This window comes from Cyclopterus lumpus, chromosome 5 (genome assembly GCF_009769545.1).
Source record: "Cyclopterus lumpus isolate fCycLum1 chromosome 5, fCycLum1.pri, whole genome shotgun sequence".
Taxonomy (NCBI): domain Eukaryota; kingdom Metazoa; phylum Chordata; class Actinopteri; order Perciformes; family Cyclopteridae; genus Cyclopterus; species Cyclopterus lumpus.
The window spans coordinates 9,565,782-9,592,883 of NC_046970.1; the positions used below are offsets into that span (position 1 = coordinate 9,565,782).

The 27,102-nt window shown below is 41.6% G+C and overlaps 1 protein-coding gene across 1 annotated transcript; it reads right to left on the reverse strand.

Annotated features, from left to right (window-relative positions):
• Positions 1-3,554: 3,554 nt before the first annotated feature.
• nampt2 (nicotinamide phosphoribosyltransferase 2) lies at positions 3,555-19,207 on the reverse strand. The gene is made up of 11 exons (XM_034532704.1): positions 18,878-19,207; positions 16,393-16,528; positions 16,146-16,249; positions 15,925-16,053; positions 14,213-14,371; positions 13,379-13,509; positions 12,989-13,214; positions 11,961-12,080; positions 9,047-9,187; positions 7,631-7,756; positions 3,555-7,016 (listed from the first exon to the last, which is right to left on the reverse strand). Exons 1-11 carry the CDS (start codon positions 18,923-18,925, stop codon positions 6,855-6,857), a joined length of 1,482 nt encoding a protein of 493 aa, XP_034388595.1. The 5' UTR covers positions 18,926-19,207; the 3' UTR covers positions 3,555-6,854.
• Between the last annotated feature and the right edge of the window lie 7,895 nt (positions 19,208-27,102).

Genomic DNA, 27,102 nt, shown 5'->3' on the forward strand with positions numbered 1-27,102 from the left:
ATGATAAGTTGGCTTGCGTGCCCTGTAGTCTCCTTTTTCCTCGTGGCTGTTTTCATTTTTCTATCAGTGACACGTTTAAAGGTCCACGGTGTATATCAGTCAAAGAGATCTCTTATTATGTTTTCTCTTAGGAAACCCTAGTACTTCTGTTATCGTGCATGACTCCACCATGGATGAAAACTACACCACGTTCATCCTTATGACCGTTCTCAGTGGTGCGTGAAGCAAACAAAAAGTTAGACTTCTAACATTCAGATAAAATGATCCCTAGATCTTCAGATATCTTCTTCATCAATGGGCCCTGAGAGCAACAGCCCTGGCATTCCCTGTAGTCCCGCCCCCAGCCCTCAGTCTAGCCTCGTTCTCATTTGCATGAATGGAGGAAGAAAAACAACTCTGGATTCAGCTAGTAGTGTATTTTACAACTTTTAAGACGAACTTATTGAAATAAGGGCTATTTAAGGGTTTCTACTGGTAAGTTGATTTACCTAAAGATCTTCTTATTTACAGACATCTATGTCCAATGTAAGTTAATGGGGAAAATCACGTGACTGACTGAAGTTGTAATTCCACTGTTTGGACACCATGGGTACATCCCCAGTCTCTTAATTGCATCCCCGTTTTCCTCACTTGCTCTTTTCTTTGCGTCTTAGTCCCTCTCACCAGGGATGCATGGAGAGAGGAAACTAGGAAATATGTATTTAGAGAAATGAGAAGTTCTTTCCTCTAAAGAAGGGGTCTTCTTCAACTAATAGAGAGATGAAGAAGACCCCTTACAACAACACTGAACTATTAAAATAATGGACAGATTTTTTATTTATGTTTTAAACATATATAAATGTAGGTGCACAGTGAATCCTCAAGCCATGTGAATGGCACACATAGGCCTATTCCCACATTAGTGAGATGTCTGACCCTGATGAGTATAAGCCCCAGGCTAGTCTCACGCTGTGAGTGAATGTGTGCATGTCTGCCTCCATTTAATACATTTCAAATTGTCTAATCAACCCATAATTTCACGACCCTCGAGAGACTTTTGATCACTGTACTAATACTAATAAAGACACTCATCAGAGCAGACATAAGAGCTTTTAGGACGGCCTTTAACTTCCGGCAGAACAACTTCCTGTTCAAGCGACGATTGAGGAGTGAGGAAATGACAAGGGCTGCGGTCGAATAGTCTTTTTGGTTAGAAAAATGCTGTAAAGTGATCAAACTGACGGATTTGATATTCTCTCTTTGTTGTTGCACTGCAGCCTCAGCCCTCATTCTTTGATTTGACTTCAGTTACAGAAGCTTTGATAAAAGGGTTAAACTGGACGAGCTCTTCAGTCTGAGTCATGTTTTTGATTATCTATTTTGTCACAATACAATAAAATACTATCAAGTCAACACTTTTAGGTCACACTGAGTTGTGGGGTGTTTCATTAACTATTGTCTGCATATTCTCATGATCAGATTATAATCTATGTATAAACCATAACAACAAAGAGGGATATGAGACATTGTTAGTGTGATCACATATTTAATTCAGCATGTTTGTAACTGAACAATGATAATAATCAGTAGACTTGTTCTCTTTGTGACAATCCCTTGGTTTCACTTGTATATTCTTCTTTCATTTCTATTCCAACCTTGTTAATAAAGTAATACTTTGATTGTGGGTTGTTTATGTTAATAAAGTAATACTTTGAACCAGGTTGTTTATGTTGTTAATAAAGTAATACTATAAACCAGGTTGTTCATAAAGTAATATGAACCAGGTTGTTCATGTTGTTAATAAAGTAATAATATGAACCAGGTTGTTAATGTTGTTAATAAAATAAATACTATGAACCAGATTGTTCATGTTGTTAATAAAGTAATACTATGAACCAGGTTGTTCATAAAGTAATACTATGAACCAGATTGTTCATGTTGTTAATAAAGTAATACTATGAACCGGGTTGTTCATGTCGTCTGCATGATGCAACACTGCAAGTCTTTGGAACATTGTAGTTTCTTTTGGTTGCAACTGTAACCTCACCGCGAGCTGCCGACAGATCCTACACACTGGCCCTTTAATACCTATCAACTGATAATTTCAAATATATATGCTATTTCATTAGTCTGCTTACAAGCTATGTTTTGAAACAAATCAGAAAACCTTCATGCATGTGAAGTCATTAAGCAATAAACAGGAGTTAATAGTGTGGACTATTTGTTTTCTACAGTGTGTGAGTTCATGTTGATGAAGGAACACTTCACCCAGTGCCACTGATGTGTTTATAATAGAGCTCTATGGCATAGGAAGAATCAGGCTTCCCCACACCCTGCTTCTAACTATTTCTTGCACAAAACCAAAATAGTTGTGTGACTTTAGACAGCGATGATAAGAAGGCACGAGTGTTCAGACGGGGATCAGTTTAAACCCTTTTTATGTTGGAGCTTTTGTTCTGGAGACGCTCTGGATACACCAACCTGACATTTATCTGACAGCTGTACTGTAGCTTTAAAGGGTAACAAGTCATCTCTCTCCTCACGTAGTGCAGCTAACATATAGATTCATCTGATGACGTTGAGAAGAGATGTCTGCCTGCACCCCAATATAAATTCACAAATATAATAACGATGGAGCAGAATGGAATAGTGTTGGTGCTGTTGGACTTGAATTGAACAGAAAGTCAGATGATCTCGCGACCTCACTCCATTTGAGGGGTCCCAGAGGACTGAGAGGTAGAGTCCATCCTGGACGGGTCACCGGCCCGTCACAGAGACACAGACGCTCGTGCTCTCATTCACCTGAAAGGAAGCTGCAGAAAGAGAACATGAACACAGAAGACCCCAGAACTCTGTTGTCACTTCTTGCTGCGGGGTAACAGCGTTAACCCCTACACCCCCACAGATATCCAGACCACAGGGTGTTCTTTGGGGGACTGGACCCTTTCAGTCAAGGCCTTTTTTTTTGTTATGTGCTTCTCAGCCTCCACAGCTGACAAAAAGCTCATCACACCAACATGTTCAGGTGTGGAGATCCTCCTCACAGGGAACTCAGCTGCTCCTGTAATACTGAGCTCTGCTTCACAACCTTTTGGATTGTGTTTGACTCTGCGTCCCTCTAGTGGCACCAAAAAAAAGAGCACTTTATTGAACAAAGATGAGAAGTCCTGTTACTGGATATACTGATGGAGAGGTGCCTGTAAGGCACAGCGGCAGTCAGTTTAATTGGAAGCATACTGAATCTTCTTTCAAATAATTATAATATGTAGAAAGAATAAGCTATTGGGGTTAAAATGGTCGCAAGATGCATCGCTGTCTTATTGATACTACAACTACGATTTTCCAGGGTAATTTCTGTATTCTAATAAACAGCCACTGATCATGTTGAAAAATTACATTATACATGAAGGAGATTTAGCCTTCTTCAGGGTCCTCTGGAAAAGAAGTGGACACTTTCAGTATGTCTGAATACCTGGGTTCAATGTTTTGGTCACTCAGTGTAACAACACTTTCTACCTCTAGTGTTATGACAACTTCAACAAGTTTAACTTTAGCAAAAAAATGTACCCCAGTTCGATCGTTTTACAGTTTTTTTAATCTTACAAAAGGTTGGTTCTAAAAAAAAAAAAAAAAAAAAAAAACACAAATAAAATTAAAGATACAGATCATTTTAAAAGATAAAAGATAAGTTACAAAGCAAATCATTTTCAAAAGCATATTTACAAAATATAATTAAATAAATGTGTGCCGATACTACGCAGCAAGTAATCCCAATAGATCTGTAGGTCATCAGCAAGAAAAATCGAATGCAAGCAGTCTGAAACAAAACATACCAGTGATTATTGAAAAGAAGCCAAACATGTTAACAGGAAATAAAAGGGGCCTAACAAGAGTGAGAAGGATCACAAATGACGAAGGACTGTCCTTAAAGAGCCGAGAATAAAACAAATAAAATACAAGCAGCATCTTTGGAGTCATTTGTTGAATGCATAGATATTCTAGCTGGACTAGCTGGTCTTTCCATCTGTCACTTCTATCTTTTGTGATAAAAGCCAGCAGCATTACATTGCTACCTGCCCAAAACAAAAGAGACACTTCCAATTTTATTCTACAGCAAGTTGCTTAAAAAAAGGCAGGTAATCACATGATACACTTCTTTACTGGGGATCCACTTTTAAAAAAAAAGAAGAAAAAAGAAAGACAAACCATCAGGCCTTTTTCTCCAAACCTTGAGAAAACGTGTGTATATGAATGTCCAACCATCACCATATATTTTAAATATAAATCACAACTTTGATTTATAAACTTGTAAAATAAATGTATTTAGTTAGTTTAGTAAACAGAATCATTTTTTTCATTTCCTCTCATCAGCTAAGGAAACAAAACAAACGTTAACTTTTAATATAATATGAAAGGCGATCAGTAGACTACAATTATCTGAGCTATTTGAACATTAAGGCTCCCTCATGGGGCTCAAACGGGAACTGTGGACATATTGTTGTATTCTGCTAATTGGCGACCCAAATAGAATTTCCTGCGACCCACTTGCAGGTCCCGACCCAGTGTTTTGGAACGGAAATAAAATACTAACTAAAGTAGACAAGGCAGGTTGGTACTGAAATACCTAATGTGATGGAGAGCATTAGAGAAGGTTTCCTTGAAATCCCATAAGTCAATCCATGGTTCATCAGCCAATCAAAGAAAACTTTAAACAAAGCATCCTCTCTTTACCAGGACCTGTATTATTCCATCCAAGGACATCCCACATATGTGTTCCCCCGATCGAGATCCAATATCTTCAATACTGCCAATTCCAAATCCTATCTGACATCTAGTAGATTGTTACATAATGCACTCATTTTAGCAGGGCACTATAACAGACCGGCAATCAATTAAATAAAGGCAGTTTAAAAAAGGTGCCATGTTGTGAAACTATGAGCATCATTACAGCATAAAACCACGTTTGGCTCTGTAAAAGACACAGTGGGGTAATGTCTACCTGAGCAGAGAAAGAAATCCCTCTCCCTCTGTGTGTGCTGTGATATGAGCTTCTCTGTGCTTTGTTTACCAAAGCCGGACCGGCAGTGCATGCTCATTAAGTTAGGACAGGGACGATTCTTCGGCATGATCAACGGCATTGATTACAAAAATATGTTGATTTGCATAATGTGCTGCGGCTTGTTGCCGGTATGGATGAGCTCGGTGAAACCATGTGCACCCCCGGAAAACAAGCTGCAGCGAGAAAACCTCGCCAACCATCCAAGTGTGGAAGTATTTTAGACAGAGACCCAGTAAACTCTGTAAACTGTGCAGACTGGAAATGGCTTTTCACAGCAGTACAGCTGCTCTGCACGATCACAAGGGAAAGCATCCCAGCAGGCTTTTTCAAGACAGCAGTGTCCAGTTGACTTTTTGGCCCCACAAAAGCACGATATATCAGGATTACCAGCACGCGGCGCACAATTCTGATAGTATGTCTTAATGTTTCTTTATTCCCCCTGTGATAAAAAGTAATTTCTGCACTGCTGTTATGGTAACGTTACACCATGCACCAGTCATCTAACGGTCTTATTCGATTGCTTTATATTTTCTGTTTATTTTAATGTCAATGTACGAGTGAGAAAATAGCTTTAACTAACGCTACAGACTATTAGTCTGTAAATCCTTTCAATTATTTCCCTCATCTAACACTGATGAAAAAATACATTGGAGGGGAAAGGTTGCCAACATACTGTGACTTAAATGTATTGAGTGTCACAGCAATCCTTTTGAATTTGAGGTCCAGTATTTTACTGATCAGGCATCCATCTGACCAATAGGGTCTGCTATGTTGTTACATTTATTAGTTTTACGGAGAAGAGGATTGGAAAAAAAACCCCAGCTCATCCGTTTACATGTTGAGAGCTGTTTGCAGGCAATCCCTCAAATCGTAGCTACGCTCAGAATGTAGCACCTTTAATGTTCAGTCTGTCTTCAAAGGTTTATCTGCACAAACAAAGTGTGTGGACTTCAAAAGTGGAATGCCAAATCTCTTGATGTTAAAAACAAACGCATCATCACATTAACGGTTTGTAATTTGCATGATTAGCAATGACTTATGTTAATTACTAAAATATTCAAACTAATAACGCAGCTCCGGCTCACCTTTCAGCATCAATCACATGACCCCTATCTCTTAAGCAAGGAGTCTCAGAAACTGCTACCAGAATTAGTCAATTAGCTACATCAAGGGTCAGTACCTGTTTGCAACAATGCTAGCTAGGTAGCATCAGCATCCGCGCTAAGCTTAGTTACTGTGTTACTGTTAGTTACTGTGTTAATCTACAGCCGCCTGTAGTTTTCTGACTCATTGCAAGGTTAGCATTGTTGCTGCTCTGGCTACATTTGGTAGCCAGAGCTTGCTAGTTCAAGAGAGACAGAGGGCACGTGATTGGCTAACAATAGAGAGGGCGTTGAGCAAACCACTGTCAAGAAAAGTGACTTTGAATATGAAACGAGAGCTTCAAAGAACAGGTATGGCTTACTTGTTGTCCAAACTGTTGCAGAGCAATGGGCTTCCTTTGTACTCCTGGTCAGCGTTATGTATTCATTTGTACATTTCTACGTATTGTGTTTCTTACACAAACCAAAGTAATTTTTGAGCTGGACATGACCTTAAATCCAATATTGTATACAAGTACTAGCAATTCTAACCCATCCCTGATGATTACTACAAACAATAAAACTCTTCATATTTTGTTTAGGTTATAAAAAAAATATCATTTCCCTCCCCAATATATATATTCAATATGTTTAGACTTATACCCGAGAGCCTTTCCTCCTTCAGTTAAAAAACTGAAGTATTGTTTGCATTGTGCAAAGGCTTTGTGGTTGCTTTAATGACTCCCATTAATGATGCGATTGTGCAGCAGCTCCTGCTCATGGTTGTACAGGATGGGGTTCAACTCCTCGTCACTCAGACGAGCGTTCTTCCTGATCTCCTCTAGGGAGTAGTCTTGGAGGAGGCTGCCATTCTCGAAAACAGTCACCAGCAGGTCCTGAAGAGAGCAGAGCACACAGACAAATCGTTAAGTCCAGAGGGATGACGATAAATGAACTGTTCAACACAGCTTTTAGTTTAAAGTGTGCCTCATTATTCTCTCCATGTACTGTAATTTGTCAAGTTTGGTGAGCTTGAAGTGTTTAATGGAAGCGTTATTGCATTATGGGAATAGAGCATCCAACATCGTTAAGAGCACCTCACGTACTACTGAATAGTGTAATCAGCAGAATACACTATGAAGAAGAGACTTTGAGAAGTTCAAAACAAACCTTTCATCCGTAGTCACTGGATCCTGAACTGCTGAGGTTAATTAAGATGTAAAGAGACGAAGATGTTGAATGGATTCATTTTGGTGAGAAACAATAGAAAAGTGTCCGATTTCTGAGAGGAAAGTGTAACGCCTTTGGGATTTTATCCAGAATAACTGGCATGGCCATATTTACAGGAGTCACTCGACCTCTCACCTCAAAATATGTGTGAAAATGGGTCTACCAAGTGGGCATTCTACAATACTCCAGTTAGCTAATGTGTTTTCCAAAGGACATGCCCTCACCTTATCCTCATGATTCTAATGTCAGTGAAAGTTAAAGATGAAATGCTGGTACTAACCTCCTCAGGCTTGCCTGCCCCTCTCTCTATCGTCTCCAATAAGCCATCAGTGTTTCTCCTCAGAGATAATCGACCCCTCTTTGACCCTTTGGACGGGTCGGTCACCGGCTGCTTGTACACATCCATCTGGAAGAAGCAGAAAGAAAATTACAATAAGTGAAATCACCACATTGAAAAAAAAAAAAAAAACAAGCCTCTGGGAGTATTACTGTAACTGTGACACACAAGGAAGCACCTCTGGTCTTTTTTTATAAAATTTTCAAATCAAGAAGATCAGATGTACCAATTAATACAATGAAAAGGTTTTTTATGCTGAGATAGACGTTATAGGTGTACGTCTCTGTAATACAGCACGATAGCACATGGTCAAGTACAGTAAGATGCACACTTGGCATTGTTAGTGTCCCTCAAATGTCTGAAATATTGTCATAACAATGACAAGCAATCAGTAAACGGCTTGTTAGAGAGGGAGATTTCTGATGAATATGTCACCCACAACACTTTATTAAACAGCTTTGTTGAACAATATATTCTGGCTTTCTGTTATGATGGAATCATTATTTTTATATAATATATTTTTCTATCAAAGTCGTAAAAATGTTTTATTTTGAAAAAGGACCGCATTTGAGCCTCTCACAAAGTAACAAAATACGTCACACATCTCAAGAGGTCACGTATTACGTATAAGTAACCTCTTGAGAAAAGCTAGCGAGCTATAGCAAACCCACAAGCGAGAGAAAATGAGAAAAACGTCTTTGGAGAGCTTCTTTGTGAAGTGGGTTTTCTGCAATGACAGCGACGAAAACTAAGATACGGAGCAGACTGGACATAACAAACACACTTTGGGTGTCGTTGTCTCCCATCACCCCGAGATGGCACCAGCTCGTTGCAGATAAACAAGCTCAGGGCTCCCACTAATTTGACGTCATGGTTGAGTTGCAATTTTTATGCACTTTATGCCGGTCGTATCCTTTTATTACGTCATATGTATTGCCCTCACTGTGAAGGCCGGTCCGTGAAAATATTGTCTGACACAAAACCGGTCCGTGGCTCAAAAAAGTTTAGGGACCGCTGGTCTAAATCCTGAGGCCCAACTTAAGACCGAGTTTTAAATCTACAAAAAGTCTGTTATTCAAGATAACCACATCCAACATTAAGTATCAATTCTAAAACTTTTACGAGAGTTAAAGGATAGGTTCACATTTGTTCCAAGTCTGTAAAAACAATACTCGCATACCAATATGAACAGTGAAACAGGTTGTGCTAGCTGTAAACGTTCTTCCTGTTCACAAATGATGGTTTTCCAGAAAATCCAGGTTAAATGCCAAGTTCCAAACTTGATTTTGTGTTTGAAGGGTTTTTATTTGAAAACCTAATATTGCAGCATCCAAATCAATCCAGACCTATTCCACTTACCCCCTTGCCATTACTCTCCACATAGCTGCACTTGAAGGCACAGTTGAGTGTGTCTCTGTTGAGTTTCTGCAGCAAAGCGCTGCCGCATCCAAAGAAGAAGTTCTCAGCACTCCAGCCTTCATCCTCCAGCTTCCGGAGAATCTGCAGGAAACATAGAAAAGAAGGCTTCAAATAAACCACTTTATTATAACTTTTTGAGGCAAAGCAGTGGAACTGTTAAGACAAGTGAACAACTCTTTTAAGGATAGCGTTGGCATTATAGAATATACAAACCTATGACTATGACAGACACTCACTAATATTTTAACACAGTGTGGATTCCTAACCATTTTAACAATTGAATTATACAACCTTTTCTATAACACATTACTAAGTTTATATAAAAAAAATATATATAGAAAAAAATAAAATAGAAAAAAAAAGTAAAAAAATTTATTTAACTGGCGAAAACAAAATATATTCCAAACCTGGATCTCCAGGCCTGGAAAATAGTTCTTAAATGTCTGATAGTGGCTTTCCACAGTCTTTAAAAAAGGGAAAGACCGGGGTTGTGTCAGTTTCATATTAAGTGAGCAGATTTAACCAAATTCTAAACGTCATTTACTTTGAGATGAAAACGAATGTGCTCTTTTCTACTTTTCTACAGGTTGCAAAGATGTAAAAAGCCCATAAGTTAAGCATTTCAGTGTGATTGTAGATTTCTTTTAGGAAAATCACAGCGGAAATGGTTGTGGTTTATGTGTTGCCTCCTGTGCCGTCTACCAAATGGGATTTTTTTCCAATATAACCACTGGGACTCTTACGCTTTGTTCATACTCCTCACTTGGAGCCGTAGCGAGAACCTCTGCAGACGGTGCGGGATTCTCTGAGCACGTACAGAGGCGTTAATACTCTTTGAAACACCACAGAGCGAACAAACAAAGTCAACTGTTAATTAATCAAAAAGACCCAGCGAGATGAAAATCGACTGTAGGTGTAACTGTGGCTCAGAAAGTAGAGTGGGTAGGAGCATCCCTCATTTAAAACAATGACGTTCGATCCCCGTGTCCTCTAGTCCAGGCGATCCCCAACCACCAACTGGGTCAGAAAGATATTTTATTTGAAAATGACCGGATGCATCCATCTGTACGTCTGAGTCCCTTGACACATATCAAGGTATCCTCATGTTTTGAGGTAACGTAACACGTGACCTCTTGACATATCAAGAGGTCGCGTGATAAATTACCTAAAAAAATAAAAGAAACTCACAATCTAGTGACTGATGGTGGCCTTAAAAGTAAGTTTCAGGCATGTGAGCTGTTTGGAGTCAATCCCTCAAATCGTAGCTACGCTAAGAATCAGTTTATTTTAATGTCAACGTACGAGTGAGAAAATAGCTTTAACTAACGCTACAGACTGTTATTAGAGTCTGTAAATCCTTTCAATTATTTCCCTCATCCAACACTGATAAAACAAAAACATTGGAGGGGAAAGGTTGCCAACATACTGTGATATAAATATATCGAGTGTCAACAGCAATCCTTTTGAATTTGAGGTCCAGTATTTTACTGATCAGGCATCCATCTGACCAATAGGGTCTGCTATGTTGTTACATTTATTAGTTTTTCGGAGAAGAGGATTGAAAAAAAAAACGGCTCACGGTTTCCATGTTGAGAGCTGTTTGGAGGCAATCCCTCAAATCGTAGGCTATGCTCAGAATGTAGCACCTTTAATGTTCAGTCTGTCCTTCAAAGGTTATCTGCACAAACAAATTGGGTGAACTTCAAAAATGGAATGCCAAATTCTTGATGTTAAAAACAAAAGCTCATCACATTAACGGTTTGTAATTTGCATGATTATCAACGACTCGTTTTAATTACTAAAATATTCAAACTAATGATAAATAATGCAGCTCCGGCTCACCTTTCAGCCAATCACATGACCCCTATCTTTTAAGAAAGATAGGTCATTTTATGGATTAAAATCAAGGCTTTTCACAATCCTTTCTTTGTGAAGCAGGTTTTCTGCAGTGCCGGCGACCAGAACTAAGCTACAGAGTAGACTGGACATGAAGAACACACATATCCCTTACCCTGAGATGGGACCGGCTTGTTGCAGCAAGCTCAGGGCTCCTGCTAATTTGCCGTAATGGTGAGTTGTACTTTTATTGCACTTTATATATTTTGTTTTTATGCCGGTCGTATCATATTATTACGTCATATTTGTCACCCAAACCGTGAAGGCTGGTCCGTGAAATTATTGTCTTACACGAAAGTGGTCCATGGCACAAAAAAGGTTGCGGACCGCTGGTTTAGTCCATGTGTAAGACACTTAACCCCAAATTGCTCCCAAAGTATTAATTAGTTTAAATATATGTTAGAGTCCTGATGGGCAGGTGGCAGCTTCAATGGTAGTCCCTGTCACCAGTGTATCAATGAGAGTGAATGACGACATGGAGTGTTAAAGCACTTTGAGTGGTATAATTATCTGTAAACTCGTATCTCATATTTAATGGGGCTACTGTATTGTCTTTGTACAAGACCTGTAAAGAAAACAAGTGTTACATGCATTATAAGGAAACAAAAAAGGTTGAATATCCTGTAAACATCATATTTAAAAACATTTTAAGACTTCATTTTAAAAACATTTAAAAGCACATTGACCTTCTTAGTATAATCCTTTGACATGTAAGCAGTGCTTTTATCAGTGAACTATTTGTAACAGTAACATGATTGTGTGTGCACCAGCCTTGATTACAGCATTTTATTGTGCGTGCACCTTGCAGCATTCTGGTCGGATAAGAAAGTATTAAATAGCTGGAACAACTGAATGTGCAACAGGTGGAAATACAAATAAATCAAATACTAATAAATAAGATGTTTTAAGAAGAGTCGGGGTTAACCCAGACCAGTACAACAACCAGATGTGTTCTCACCTCATCCACTGAGCTGAGGTCAATGCCGTCTCCTTGAATGAGTCGCAGGTAAGAGGGCAGAACCTTGTATCCCATGGAGTTCAGAGAAGAGCCAAAACACTCCTCCAAAATCTTGATGACCTAGAAAGTGGCATTTCAACTATTTTATTTCGGTGTCTGATTCATACATCAGCCACGTTAAGGTGGATCTTATGCATCTCGTTTGCCAGACTCCCTTCCGCTATTGTTAAAGATGTGAAATACACCTGCATTTATTTATTATCTCGTTACATACATAAAAACACAAAATAATAAGTAAAGAATTTTCCTAAATTATGTGTCTGTTATGTCAAAAACTAAATATAAGGAGTGTCAACATGTTACATTGTCCTTAAACGTTGATCATTCCAGTAGAAAAGTCCACAGTCCCAGTCTTTTAACTTTCCCCTACCAGATGACTCATTCTGAACAATTAGGATATGATGCTGTGATGCTTCTCCATTAGTTACTTATTAACTACAGGTGTGTTTGCTTCTTCACTTTGACCTGAGGTAGACCATACCTACTTCAATTTTTCATTTCAATTCATTTGCACAGCCCAAATGAACAAATCACAAATTTGCCTCAGAGGGCTTTACAATCTGTACAGATACATCATCCTCTGTCCTGGGACCTCACATCGGATCAGGAAAATATTCCCTTTATAAAAACAAATTTACTGGGGGAAATAAAGACTTCCTTCTTTTTCCCCTCCATGTTAAAAGGGAGTTTTTGTGGAGATTTTTCCTGTACCCAAAGTGAAGGTCCAAAGACAGAAGATGTTGGATGTGTACAGATTGTAAAGCTCTAGAAGGAAAATATTATTTTGGTCTGTACAAAATAAATTGAATCCCTCTCCAGGATGGAAGGGAGTGCAAGCGATGTCATGTGTACAGAATGAACAAAAATCTACCTAAAAATATATATTTTTTGAAAAATAGTGACATTTAAAAGGTTTTAGATGGCCATTTTGGTTGATGCCCAACTCTGAATAATCCAGGCTTGTTTACCTCAATGAGAGTCTCTGCGGGGTCTCCAGAATCCGGCCGGATGATCAGACATGAGTCCTGGCTGCGCTCCATGACTCGCTCCTTCAGCTTGTCTCCCCAGATGTTCCTACAGGCGTTAAAGATGTCGTAGCTGTCGCTGACCACGGCCACGGGCCCAGAGGGGAACTGCTCAAGGACTCGCTCAAACGCCTCCTTCTCCCTGTTCCTTCCCCAGGAGATGATGGTACTGGATGACAGCAAGCGAGTGATGAACTCTATTAATACTGGTTCTATTATTTAAAGATAGTGTTTCCTCAGTCCAAAAAATACATGTTCACATGTTTTCTAATTGATAATGATGTCGCCACAGACTACATTTATGATTTACACGTATGTATGCATGAGTTATACCTGTGCTCTGCTGCTGGGATGGAGAAACCAGCCATCGGGCAACCATAGTATCGCTGAGCCATCAGCAGCCCAGCTACTGTGTCCGTGCTGCAGAAATTAACCAGGTGAGCTGCTCCGCCTAATGCTGCCGACTGGAGAGCAGAAGTGGAAACTAGGAATCACTCTGCGGTTTGAATGGTTGAAGTTCAAAACCACCCACACCTCAAAGAACACACATTGTTTCTGTGGGTCTTGTAGTTGTTTAGTCGGGGAGCTTTAAAACTGGTAGTAACACATTGTTAGCTCTGATCCTAGACCATCATACCATGTTACACCCACCTGACAGGATTTTAAAGACTCAGTGACTAAGAAGATAGTCTTCCATCTGGTGATTTTGTATTTTCAATTTGCATTGAAATTACAGTGACTGAAACATTCAGGTCCATCTGATAGCCATCAGGGCTAAGCTGAATCATGGAGGTTCCTTCAGTTATCAGAGAGAGGAGCTCCAATGACTGACTTCATTGAGGTTTCTTAATCTAACCGTTGTGCCTTCAATCAGTCACGTGACTAGCAAGATGTCGTACCATAATGTGATAACATCAGCAAGATACAGCTGTATACACAAAGCAGATATCACGAGATGATCAGTTGTCACATGGACATGTTAATGTTCTGTGAAAATACAAAGCATTGAAATGCCACGCAGTGTTAAGGGATTTCAGAGTCATCGCATTCTTAGCCATAGTGCAAACACTAAAAGGGATGTATTTCTGTAGCTGCAAGAGACACTCCAGTCAACCTCAATGCTGGTTTCTCACAAACTACAACAAAAAGGCAGAAAGTCTTACTGACCTCCTGTGAGGAGACTCCTCTGTAGCCAAAGTCGTGCAGTTTCAGGTCCAGACCTTCCAGGCTCCCAGAGGTGGCTTTCAGGTGCTTTGCCAGGATCTTCTTAAACTCTCTGGATATGGTGGCTACAGTGATTGGATACCACATCTGGACCAGCATGGTCTGGTCCGCAGGTAGGGGTAGTTAGAAATAGTGGGTGGGTGGAGGGGGGAGAGAGAAGAGGGAGTGAGTGATCAGTTGGTGAGGAAAAGAAAAGATGTCAGAAGAGAAGTGAGAGGCCAGTTGTTGGAGCAAGAGCTGTCAGGTCAGAGATTAGAGCATTTATGACCTCCACGTAAAATGTCAAAATGACCACAAGCTCTACTGTGCCAAACTGATATTGATGGTAATTCTAAGTGAACGTCAATAAAACTGTCTACCTTTCTCCTGAAGGTACTGATCAGACAGAGTGCATCCTTTTGGAATAGTTTTAAATGAGAGAGAAGCATTTTTTTTTTAGCCTGACACTTTTTCATTGCCGAGCACCTCACGCTTTTCTGCTCTATGTGCTTCACATTTTTACCGGAGCACCCTGAAAGCCTTGAGTTGAAGAAAATTAAACTAGAGGTCATTAGCGAGTTTCCCTCATTGTGGCGACTTCTGCTGGATACCTGGAGCTAGATGACTTTTCCCCAACTGTTCCCGTGATCTGAACAGAGAACAGCTGGAAGCAAATGAGAGAGATACTTCAGGTAAGATGTTTCTTTTCTTTTCTTTAAACTGTACTATTAACTATAAAAAGGTATTGCATCAATGTTCGCACTCATTTGGTAGTTTTTCCTAGTAACAATTATAACAAAAGATGCAGCGCAATGCAAAATGCTCTGTCTGGTCAACAGTGATGCTAGTGGCACCCAGTACAGGTATAGAGGTCCACATTTATAGAGACATATTTGGTGATTAGCCCCCACCTCAAGACAATAGGAAACATTATCGAGAGAGATGGCTAATGTTAGCACTCCTCAATATTATTAAATATCAATAACACTGTTATGGTTGGTTAGTTATGGTAACAAGCATTCTCCATTACAATCAAATACATGTATAATACTACAGGCTGGGTAGCAATGTGAAATCAGTGATGTAATGATTCTAAATATGTGAAGGGGTTTACTTCAAGCTGTAACAAGGTGTTAATTGTGCTTTAAGAGACGGGGATCAAGTGTGTCAATAGCTGTGTACAGTAAGCTGATAGCCTATGATAATGTTATTGTTAGTTTGTAAATTAGAGTATCTATATATGCACATCACGAATGGTCAAGGCTATTTAAAAAGCTTTTGGCTTTTTCCGTTAGAGTGACATTTTTTTTTGTGAGATTGGATGCATCAGACTCGTGTCACATGACATGGACTCGAGGCACACATTTGATGACTTGACTCAACACCATTCATTCTCAGTAAGTACTTTTAACAAACATAAATACAAATATTAAATAGCATTCATGACTTTTGTTAGTGCCATATTATTACTCTGCTGTTTAAAAGGTGTTACGTTTGGTGAAAAACCCATTACAAATTGTTGAGGACTCAAAGTTTAGGACTTGCCCATTAACGTGGGACTTGAGTGCAGAGACTTACCAGCAACTTGCAAACAAATGACTTGGTCCCACCTCTGCCACGTCAACCCTTTCATCATGTACAAACCTCAAACACTAAAAACACATTTCTGGATCTACCTCAATGTAGTTGGTGAGCCAATAGAAGTCAGGATCAGTGTTTTCCACAGTAAAGAGCACGTTGCCTCTGGGTATAATCCTCCCCTCGGGGACGGCTTTGATCCGGATAGGAAGACGGCCATCATGTTTCTAACATAGCAACAAGCACATTGAACTTTTTATGTTAGATATAGAATGATAAATCTGTGAAGACGGACTGACGGTTGGACTTCTTAGTTTACCTCGAGGATCTTCCTCCAGCTTTCCTCATTGAACACAGCCTGTTTGAAGTGCATCTGGAAGAAGAGCTTGGCTTCCTGAATCTTCTGTTCTGTGACCACCTGGCCTGCGGACAATAAACCAGGGTAACCAGGTTATTACAAGATACTTAATTCCCCAGTATTCTCTTTAACAACAAAGCGCCTGTGAACATTTTTTATATGTTCTCTCCATTCATTAATTTCTTGGATCAAAAAAACGCAAGTGTACCTATGAGGTACTTCTTCAACAGATACTGAAGGCCGAAAAACACCACTTCACTGAACTGGGAGCCTTTCTTGCGTCTGCATTCAAAGTAGGAGTAGATGTTGCTGACATTTGGAGGATACTGGTTGCAGTGTGTGATCTGAAAGACAAGCAACAGACAGAAGTCAAGAAATTATGACAGCTTAAAGCACAACTCTCTCTTACAGCACTAATTGAATAATTAGCATCAACCAGTCAGTGGAAGAAATAGCTTCAAAAGGCACTCACTGCACATTCTTCTGCCTCCTATTTAAGTTACCTCTCCTTGTTCAAATTCTAGAGAACAAATTCAAAAAGGACTTAAGTCACCAAACATGAAAACCCCCAGAACAGGCAATGTCTTGTCGCATTAGTTTATGGACTGATGCTTTGACGCCTCGAGTTTGGCGATTGGGTTGTTGCCATCTTGGTTTTTTGCAACCAGTGAAGTTTAGCATTTGGACTGAGGAGGAGTGACGTAGAGACACCATATAAGTCTATGGTTTATGGTCTATTTGACTCTAAATGGACCATCATGCTGTATTGAAGAAGACTTGAAACTAGAGATTGAGACCATATACTCATGTTTACTGAGGGAATAAATTAAGAGAAGTAGAGTCATTTTCTGATAGACTTCTATACAACCAAAGTCACCACCCCCTGATGGACAGTAGAGTGAATGCAGGTTTAAGACATGAAGCAATCGACTTTTCAGAACTGGAGGTTGCTGCCCGATTGACACCAACATTAAATTAACAGTGTGTAGTGTTTTGAATTGTGTTCTTGTTAGCTTGGAATGAGCCGTTAATATTTAGTGTAGGTCAATATTAGGTTTGCTGAAACAAAGTTTCACATCTCGCTCTTCTGCACAGATGTGTTTCAAATGGCCGACCGGATGTAATAAAAGCATGGGTCAAGTTAATATGCAACAAAGAAACAACCGATGTTGCGTCAGACATTTTTTTTAATGTCTCAGCATTTCTTCTTTTAGATAGTGACTCCAGGCCGGGCTGCTGAGGCAAGGACTACGCCTTGATATATGGTGCGTGCTCTACCAAATGAGCTCCTGAGGCCCCCCACTTACATACACACGCACAATGGAGACTCTCTACAACAAACCAAGAGTCCTGTGCGGTCTCATTTGAGCTGAAACAGGAGCCAGGCCAACAGGAAGCAGTAAGATTGTTTTCAGATTGAATGTCAAACAAAAAAGTGTCCTTGGGGTTGACATCATTTTGTGTGACTAAAATGTAATCATCAATGCAAAACCCTGGAACAAAAAGTTTGAATAGTTCCATGGGAGGCAAATTAGAAAAAGCCTGTCTTACTCTAATAATATACTTCTTTAAACCATGGACTTTGACACGAGCTTGTCACACTGGGCCAAAACAGTTTCTATTATGCGATTGTGATGACAGACACATTTGCACTTGTTTTCAGGGGTCGCTGGCACTGATGAAGACTGGCCAGTCATCATCCAGACCTTTGCCATTTGGATCCAGTGCAAACCTTTGAATGACATCTCAGTGACATCTGGCATTTAACTGTACGAGCCGAGCATACGTTACAAGAAATACCAACGCAGCGTGACCACGCAGCGGGCAGACTCACGAGCGGATTCGGGTTACGAACAGACAGAAATGAAACTGAAAGCTAAAGAACCAACGTAAGGTTGGACTCGGTGATACACGTCACCCAGACACACGCAGGGGGGGTGCAAGTAATCACATGACAGGACCGGGGCGATTCATTATAGGGCCCCTTGCCATAATGGGCCCCTGCACCTGGTAGATCTGGCTATGCGTGCGGAATGAGTTCTCAAACACTGCACTGAAAGTTGGTCCCAAATACTCCTCAGTCTTGTTCATGGACTGTTTGAGCAGATATGATTACCATTAAACTAGTGTGGATGCATTACATCACGCTGAGGCCAAGCACATACGCACTAAGCTACCTGTTTAGTGTGGAGAAGGGCTCAGCTATGGTCATAACGAAACTGAAACAAGACACTGACGTCGGTTCACAGTCTACACGTTGTTCATCGTCTACAGTTAGTTAGCTAACGTTGCTAATTCTTTTCCAGGTCATATCTTCTCATACAAAGTTGTATGGATTCAACTTGACTGAACAATCGCCCCGGTAAGCTCACCTCCCGTCACTGTGCTCCCGGTGCACTAATAACAAGGGCACTACGTTCCACACAATGCACACAGCTAACGCCAACTACCGCGGGAGTTTTACTTTCAGTTGCGGGACCCGGTCCGCTGCCAACTAGCTTACACCGTTGAAGGACAACGGGCCAACGAAGCGAGCGTTATTCGTAATGGTTCGTAGTGAGACACTGGGCGAAGGATAACGTTAACCGCCAGCGAACCGTATCTTTAAATAAACCACTTTTATTACATTTAGTCCGGAAACACCTGGAACTGGAACAAAAAAGGGCTCGGGCATGAAGGACGGGTCCACTCACCTTGTAGGAATCGGTTGCCAGCAAGAAATTAAATTCCTGTGCTGCCATTGTTGTTGTGGATGAATTAATTAACGTAAATGTCACTTCAGTCTCCTCGTCGTAACCTAACAGGAGCGCCAGCCAGAACCAGAACGAGCAGCAGAGAAGATACACCACACCGTCGAGTCGCCGTGACTGTTTCTCCGCTGAACTCGGATACAGACTTTAGAACACTGCTGAAACACTCAAAGCAGGAGTCGTTTTGTAGGTTGGGATGTTATTTTAAAGGGGCGGGTTATAGGACGTATAGCCTGGCGCACCTCCTCCCTCTCACTACGTAATGCTGCATTCAAGGACAGTAGTTTTTTTGGTAAGATTTAAAGGCGCATTCCAACATGTTGGACGCTTGTTTTAGCTAGCTCTGATTAGGTTTAGGTTTATTTATTTGCACAATTCAAGCAATACAATAAAAAAAAAAAAAAACACAATAGAGATAAATGAATATCACTGTGCAGGAAGAGGCAAAAGCCAACTGTGCTTATTTGAAGCCCCCACCTATATAATATTAAAATATTGTACAAAATTAAAAACACAATATGAAATATGCATAAAAAATAGACACACAAAATAAACAAAGAATAGAAAGAAAAGAAAAAATAATTAAATTGTGTTGACTGTGTGTGCATGTGTCTGTGCATGTGAAAGTGAGCATGGCTTGTGTTTGTTCAGGGATGTTGGATGTGGTATTTCCTAAGCAATGGGAATGCAAAAGTGAAAAAAACTATAAATGTAGATATAACAGCTAAAACAATGAACACTATACATAAAAAACTCTAACACAGCAATTAAACTTTATTTTAGGCACTTTTAAAAATATTTTATAGAGGGTCATGTTTAGGTTAGGTGGGAAAAGTCATTCCATAATTTGGTTCCCCTAAATCCAATAGAAAATTTACCTCTGCTAGTAATTTAGGAGGAAGAAGACGTGGAGATTGACGAGTTGACTGAGTGAATCTGTGAATTGACTTTGAAGTAGGTCTTGAAATGATCAGGAATATTTCCTTCACCTAAAAGTTAAAGAAATATAAATAGTAAGAATCTGCAGTTTCTGAAATAAACGATAGTTGAGATATGTGACTGATCGTGTTGCAATCCTAACAAAAGTTTATGGAGGATTAACTTTTTTGCAGAGAAGTAGGAAAAGTACTGGCCCAAACTATATTACAATATGAAAGATAAGGATAAATTAAACTGTAATAAAGAATAAGGAGACAGTTTGTAAAGACAAGATGTATAACCCTCCTTATGATTCCAATAGAGTTGTTTATGTTTCTACACAGTCAATATTGTCATGACCGAACAAAGACTAAAACCCAAATGCACGACTCAAAGCAAAGTAACAAAAATCTCAGTTTTAATTAACTGGAAACATACGAACAGAAAATCTACATGAACAAAGTAACATAAAATCGTGACCTGGTTACTGATGAATTCCATGAAAATGGCTGGTTCTCTGGCACAAAAGACAAGACGAACTGGCACAGGACAAAGGGAGACGCAGACAATATATACACAGGGTAAGGGCACAGGTGGAAACAATCAGGAGCGAGGCAGACAATCAGACCAGAGGAGAAACACACAGGGGAAGGAACAAGTTGCCTGAAACAAGAGGAGAGTTGACTTTCACAATAAAAACAGGAAATCAAGAGACAACATGGACACAAAACTGATTAATTTAACATCACAGTTTCCTGGACATGACAGAACCCGCTTCTCAAGGCACGGAGCAGCGGGAACAGGCATGGACTGCGGTGCAGAGTCCGCAGCGGAAACTGGCGTTGACTGCGGCGTGGAGGCGATAGCAGGAACAGGCATGGAATGTGGTGCAGAGTCCAAAGCAGGAACTGGCGTGGAATGCGTCACGGAGGAGGCAGGTGGAACAGGCATGGACTGCAGTACAGAGTCCGCAGCGGGAACTGTACGCCGCCGCGGCCCAGAAGGAGCAGCCCAACGCCGACGCGGTGCGGAGGTCTGGGCCTCCAAGTCCGGGGCTGGGAAGGCCTTGCCCCTGAGGCTACGAGGCCCCCCATAATTCCAGCGGCTCCCCACGAATGACTCGTGTGCCCAGACCCCATGGGGATCATAGTACCTCTTCTGGAGGCTCCGGGGACCACCCCGAGCCAGGCGAGTCCCCTCAAAAGGGGCTAGGAGCTGGGTCCACCTTGTACTCAGATGAACCCCTTCTACGGCCATGAGGCCCACCCGAACACAGGAGGAAAAGATAGTCCATGATGGTTATCGTCAAAGGGTCTGAGTCGGCTGGGTTCTTACTGGCCAGTTCGTTCTGTCATGATCGAACAAAGACTAGAACCCAAACGCACGAGGCAAAGCAAAGTAACAACAAAAATCTCAGTTTTAATTGACTTGAAACATACAAACAGAAAATCTACATGAACAAAGTAACATAAAATTGTGACCTGATGAATTCCATGAAAATAGCTGGTTCTCTGGCACAAAAGACAAGACGAACTGGCAAAGGACAAAGGAAGACGCAGACAATATATACACAGGGTAAGGGCACAGGTGGAAACAATCAGGAGCGAGGCAGACAATCAGACCAGAGGAGAAACACACAGGGGAAGGCACAAGTTGCCTGAAACAAGAGGAGAGTTGACTTTCACAATAAAACAGGAAATCACGAGACAACATGGACACAAGACACACAACTGATTAATTTAACATCACAGTTTCCTGGACATGACAAATATGTTTACTCCAACTTAAGCTTTCATCAATAATAATTCAAAAAAATGTTCTAGATGACACTTGAGGCATCTCAAGGGATTCAATTTTAATTTTAGTAAGATTTTTTGCCACTGAAAATAAAAAAAATAAAAAAGATTATATTCAAAGATAGCTTATTTAATTTGAACCATGTAGCATAGGCAGTTAACTCAACATTGGTTTCCATAATCAGTGATTTGAAATCTGAATGAGAGAAAACTAGGGCTGTGCCATCTGCAAACATTATCGGAAAAAGGCTTTTAGACACATTGGACAAATCATTAATATAAATTAGGAATAATAATGGTCCAAGAATGGACCCGTGTGGAACCCCACATATTAGTCTAGCTTTGTTTGAATAACAACCTTTACCACAAGCAAACTGTCTTCTGTTGGTGACATAACTTTTTAACCATTTGTATGCAATGTCATGGAATCCATTTTTCTACAGCTTTTCCAATAGTATATTATGGTTTACTGTATCGAAGGCTTTGGAAAGGTCTATGAAAATACTGCACATAAATCCATTATTGTCAAGTACAGAGTTAACTTTATCAACAAGCTAAAGTAAAGCCACATATGTTGAATAATTTTTACGGAAACCATACTGGTGTTTGTAAAGATTTGAATTAGACTATATGAAACATAATCCTTTTTTGTACAATTTTTCTAGTATTTTTGTAAAACAAGGCAATATATATATGGGTCTATAGTTGTTGAAACAACATGGGTTTTCTGTTTGAAACAAAGGAATAACTTTGGCAATTTTTAAATCTTGTGGACAACACCTGTTTTCAAAGACAAGGTGAAGATTGACTGTTTCACCTGTTTGACAAGAAATGCAGAAATGTTGTCATGGTCAGCCAAAGAGGTTTTGAGATCATCAATTATGTCACTTATTTCTTGAATATCTGGGGGCATAAAATTAGAGATAATAGGGACATTTGTTGGAATAAAATCCAGTGGATTCCCAAGACAAGCTGGAATATTGTTAGCTGAATCCTGACCAATGTTTACAAAGAATTCATAACATTTTTGAGCGATATCAAATGATTTGTCAAGAGAATTGTCTCCATCCAAAAAGACTGAAGGAAGCTCGTCTTTTCTCTTTGCAGCACCAGATTTATTTCCACGTGTTTTTTATAATATAATTTGAACACTTCAGAAATGTTTCACTGAAGTATTTCTTTTTTGCAGATCTAATGGTATGGGTATAATTATTTCTACAGGATGAACCAGGGCTTACTAACTTGACACTACAAATTGGAACTTGTGGTCTAATTAAAAGCATGCTTTTAATTAGACCACAAGTGTCCAGTCTACTTAACTTGTGAGCACTAAGGATTAGCACAGCAGCGCTTTGAGCAAAATGTTAATGTACACATGCTAAATCAAGTCAGTTTATTTGTCAGTTTATTTGTATGTCTCAAAGTCACTCAAAGACAAAAGGGAAACCGGAAGATCAAAGGCTGTGGATACACATGCCGTTGTTATGATATATACATCCAACAAAACAGCGTTTGCCATCTATTTTCACAACACTCTCGCTCAACATTGAGCTTCATTCCAGATAACCATGTGGTTGTGAAAATACTTGTGTATAGAATGATCATTGGAGATGAAGTACATTTAAATGTAATGTAATGCATTGGCCCAGGCTCTCTTCACTGTAGACATGCAGCCTCATGCATGTGTCTTTCTCTTAATTTTTCAACAGAAAAAAATGAAAGAAGCTAACTCCAGAATGCACCAAACCTTCTTAACGATCAAAATGTGCTCTTACTATGTGTGCTGAATAATAAATCAAACTTGATCATAAATTGGAGGCATGTAGCTAAATGTTTATTATCAGCACGGGTACACTATATACGGGAAGGGTTTTTGTGCAATAAGAAGAACTTCAGCCTTCATTGGGGTCAATCAATCTAAATATGATTGTTTGATATTCATGCGATTTGTTTTATGTTCCTCACATTTAAAATGTATGTTTCCTTGGGTTGGACAAAATATTGGTGAATGCCAGTAATCAATGGGTAGTAATAGAATAGAACAAATTGTGAATACAAAAAACATTTGTTCTTAAATGGCTTCTTGCATGAGACCCTTTGTGAGTAAGTTAATTCATGACACAAACATAGTAGCTGGTCAATGGCACGTTCTCTTATTCTAGAAATTCCCTACGTTCTCTCAGCAGCTTTGTGAATGGGTCTTAAGAGGAAACTCTTAGTGTCATTTAGAAAGCTCCTAGTGGAAAGATAAGGTCCTCTGCTAAATAATCCCACACTGTTCCCTGGCCTTTCAACTGTCATCATTCTTTATTTTGTGTTCTAGTATAGGGTGCTCTAGGGCCCGTCACAGTAGTGTGCTCTATAGGGCCTGTCACAGTAGCGTGCTCTAGGGCCTGTCATAGTTGTGTGCTCTAGGGCCCGTCACAGTAGTGTGCTCTATAGGGCCTGTCACAGTAGTGTGCTCTAGGGCCTGTCATAGTAGTGTGCTCTAGGGCTCATCACAGTAGTGTGCTCTATAGGGCCTGTCACAGTAGTGTGCTCTAGGGCCTTAAACACCTTACTTGTGTGCTCTAGGGCCTGTCATAGTAGTGTGCTCTAGGGCCCATCACAGTAGTGTGCTCTAGGGCTCATCTAGAGCCAGAGCCAGAGCCAGACACCATTGTCCGGACCTGGGACTATAACCAATAGATCATTGAGAATGATTACATTTTGATGCAGTGCTTTTATATTAACAGGTGCCACTTTTCTAGACTTTACAGCACTTTTTCAACACACAGACCAATATTGTGCGTTGTAAACCATCTAATTTACTGTCTAACAATGATGTAAACAGAGAGGAATAGTGCTAAAACAAGAGATTTCAATAACCACAGATGAAGTCCCTGCATACAAATATCTCTATTTATAAGAAGATAAGAATATGGATATCGTGGAATGTACTGAATTTAAGCTATAGGGCAAATACAATTCAGTTCAATACATTTTTCTAAAATGAAGTACTTAGTTTTAAGAGTCACATTTTTCCAAAGCTTAAGCGAAGTGCGGGGGCATGTGGGGGAAAAAGTGTTATGTGTGCAGCTCGGAACACAGGACCCAAACGCCGTCAACGATGGAAAAGCAACTTTATTGCTAAACAGGTTTCCAAAAACAGGCTTCAAAAACCAGGATACAAAACACGCACACAAGATCTTCCACGATCTAGACAAGACGAAACGACAAAGGGGAATGACACAAACAGGACTTAAATACAGAGGGCTGGTGCAGATGATTGGACACAGGAGGAAACAATCAGGGACAGGGCAGACAATCACAGGGACAGGAAGTACAGAGAAACAGAGGACACGAGAGACAAGGACTTCAAAATAAAACAGGAAACACGACACAACACTACAGATCCTCACATAACCCCCCCCCCCCCCCCCCCCCCCCCCCTCAAGGGGCGGATTCCAGACGTCCCAACACAGTCCCCCAGGGTGGGTGGAGGGGAGCCGGAGGCGGGACCAAAAGCCTGGCAGAAGAAGTCCGGGGGACGGGCCGGAGGACGACCACCAGGAGGACTGACCTGCTCCGGAGGACGGGCAGGAGGACGGCCACCAGGCACATAGACCTGCTCCGGGGGACGGGCAGAAGGGCGACCACCAGGTGGACGGGCTGAAGGACTGCCACCAGGCAGATAGACCTGCTCCGGGGGACGGGCAGAAGGGCGACCACCAGGCGAACAGACAGGCTCCGGGGGAACCCCGGGAACAGAAGCCGGAAGCGGCCAGGGTGGCGACCGAACACAGAGAACCTGAGTCGGCTGGGGCGGCAATGGGACAGGGGGAGACGGAGTCTGCCGGGGCGGCGACGTGACCCGGGGAACCGGAGTCTGCCGGGGCGGCGACGTGACCCGGGGAACCGGGGTCTGCCGGGGCGGCGACGTGACCCGGGGAACCGGAGTCGGCCGGGGCGGCGACGGGACCCGGGTAGCCGGGGTCGGCCGGGGCGCCGACGGGACACAGGGAGCTGGGGTCGGCCGGGGCGCCGACGAGACACGAGGAGCTGGGATCGGCCGAGGCGCCGACGGACACGGGGAGCTGGAGTCAGCCGGGGCGCCGACAGGACACGAGGAGCGGGGGTCAGCCGGGGCGCCGACGGGACACGGGGAGCTGGAGTCGTCCGGGGCGCCGACAGGACACGGGGAGCTGGAGTCGGCCGGGGCGCCGACAGGACACGAGGAGCTGGGATCGGCCGAGGCGCCGACGGGACACGGGGAGCTGGAGTCGGCCGGGGCGACGACGGGACAGCATCGGCAGGAACCGGCGTGGACTGCGGCCGAAGCAGGACCCTGTCTAACGCCTGGAGGGACTCCATCATGTCCCGGAAAGCGTCCTGGGACAAGGCAAAGGAAGCAAGGGCCGGCCGGAAGTCCAATAGGTCCCAGGAAGTTGGGGTTGGCCGGAACACGAAGGCGGCAACAGGAACGGGCGAGGGCTGCAGCAAGGAGGCGACTGCGGGAACCGGAGTAGTCTGTGGCACAGAGGCGGCAGCCGGAACCCTCCACCGACGCCCCACTCCGGGGCTGGGCCTGGGTGACCTCTGCCCCTGGGGCTACGAGGCCCCCCATAAGCCAAACGGGTCCCGTTGAAGGGGTCTGGTGCCGAGACCCTATGGGGGTTGTAGTTCCCCTTCTGGAGGCTACGAGGGCCCCCATAGGCCAAGCGGGTCCCTTCGAAGGGGTTTGGTGCCGAGACCCTATGGGGGTTGTAGTTCCCCTTCTGGAGGCTACGAGGGCCCCCATAGGTCAAGCGGGTCCCTTCGAAGGGGTTGTAGGCTGGGTCCATTCTTGGTCGGTTCGTCTTGTCTAGATCGTGGAAGATCTTGTGTGTGAGACTGTTTTGTATCCTGTTTTTGAATCCTGTTTTTGGATCCTGTTGAGCAATAAAGTTGCTTTTCCATCGTTGACGGCGTTTGGGTCCAGTGTTCCGAGCTACACATAACAAAAAGATTGCCACCTTGGAAATACGAATGTGTTTAAAGCGAAATAAAAATGGTGCCATGGAAAAGTCAGACCCCTCTTGGTAATAGTTTTAATTTTGTAAACTAAGTTAAGGCTGCATGCATTCCATGTGCTGTTGTACCTTTACCCTCTCCAGTAGCTCTGTCCAGGTGAAGCTGCACCTGTCCTTAAAAGTAAGTGTTCTGTCACAGCAGCAGGAGGAGGAGGCCTCTGGCCTGAGGACTGCTGGTCTGCCTCAGATCTGTACTTTCTTTTAAAAAATGTTTTCATGTTAATAAAACCCATGTACTCGATCGCTTTAACAGTATATTCTGTGGTTGTCAGTGATAGAGTGTTATAGAGTGTCATAAGTGCTCTTAATTAATAATTTCCTCTCTTTAATTTATAATTTTCTTCTTTGGTATTTTAGTCATAAACAGATATGCAATAACTGCTAGGTAATATGTATGATGTTG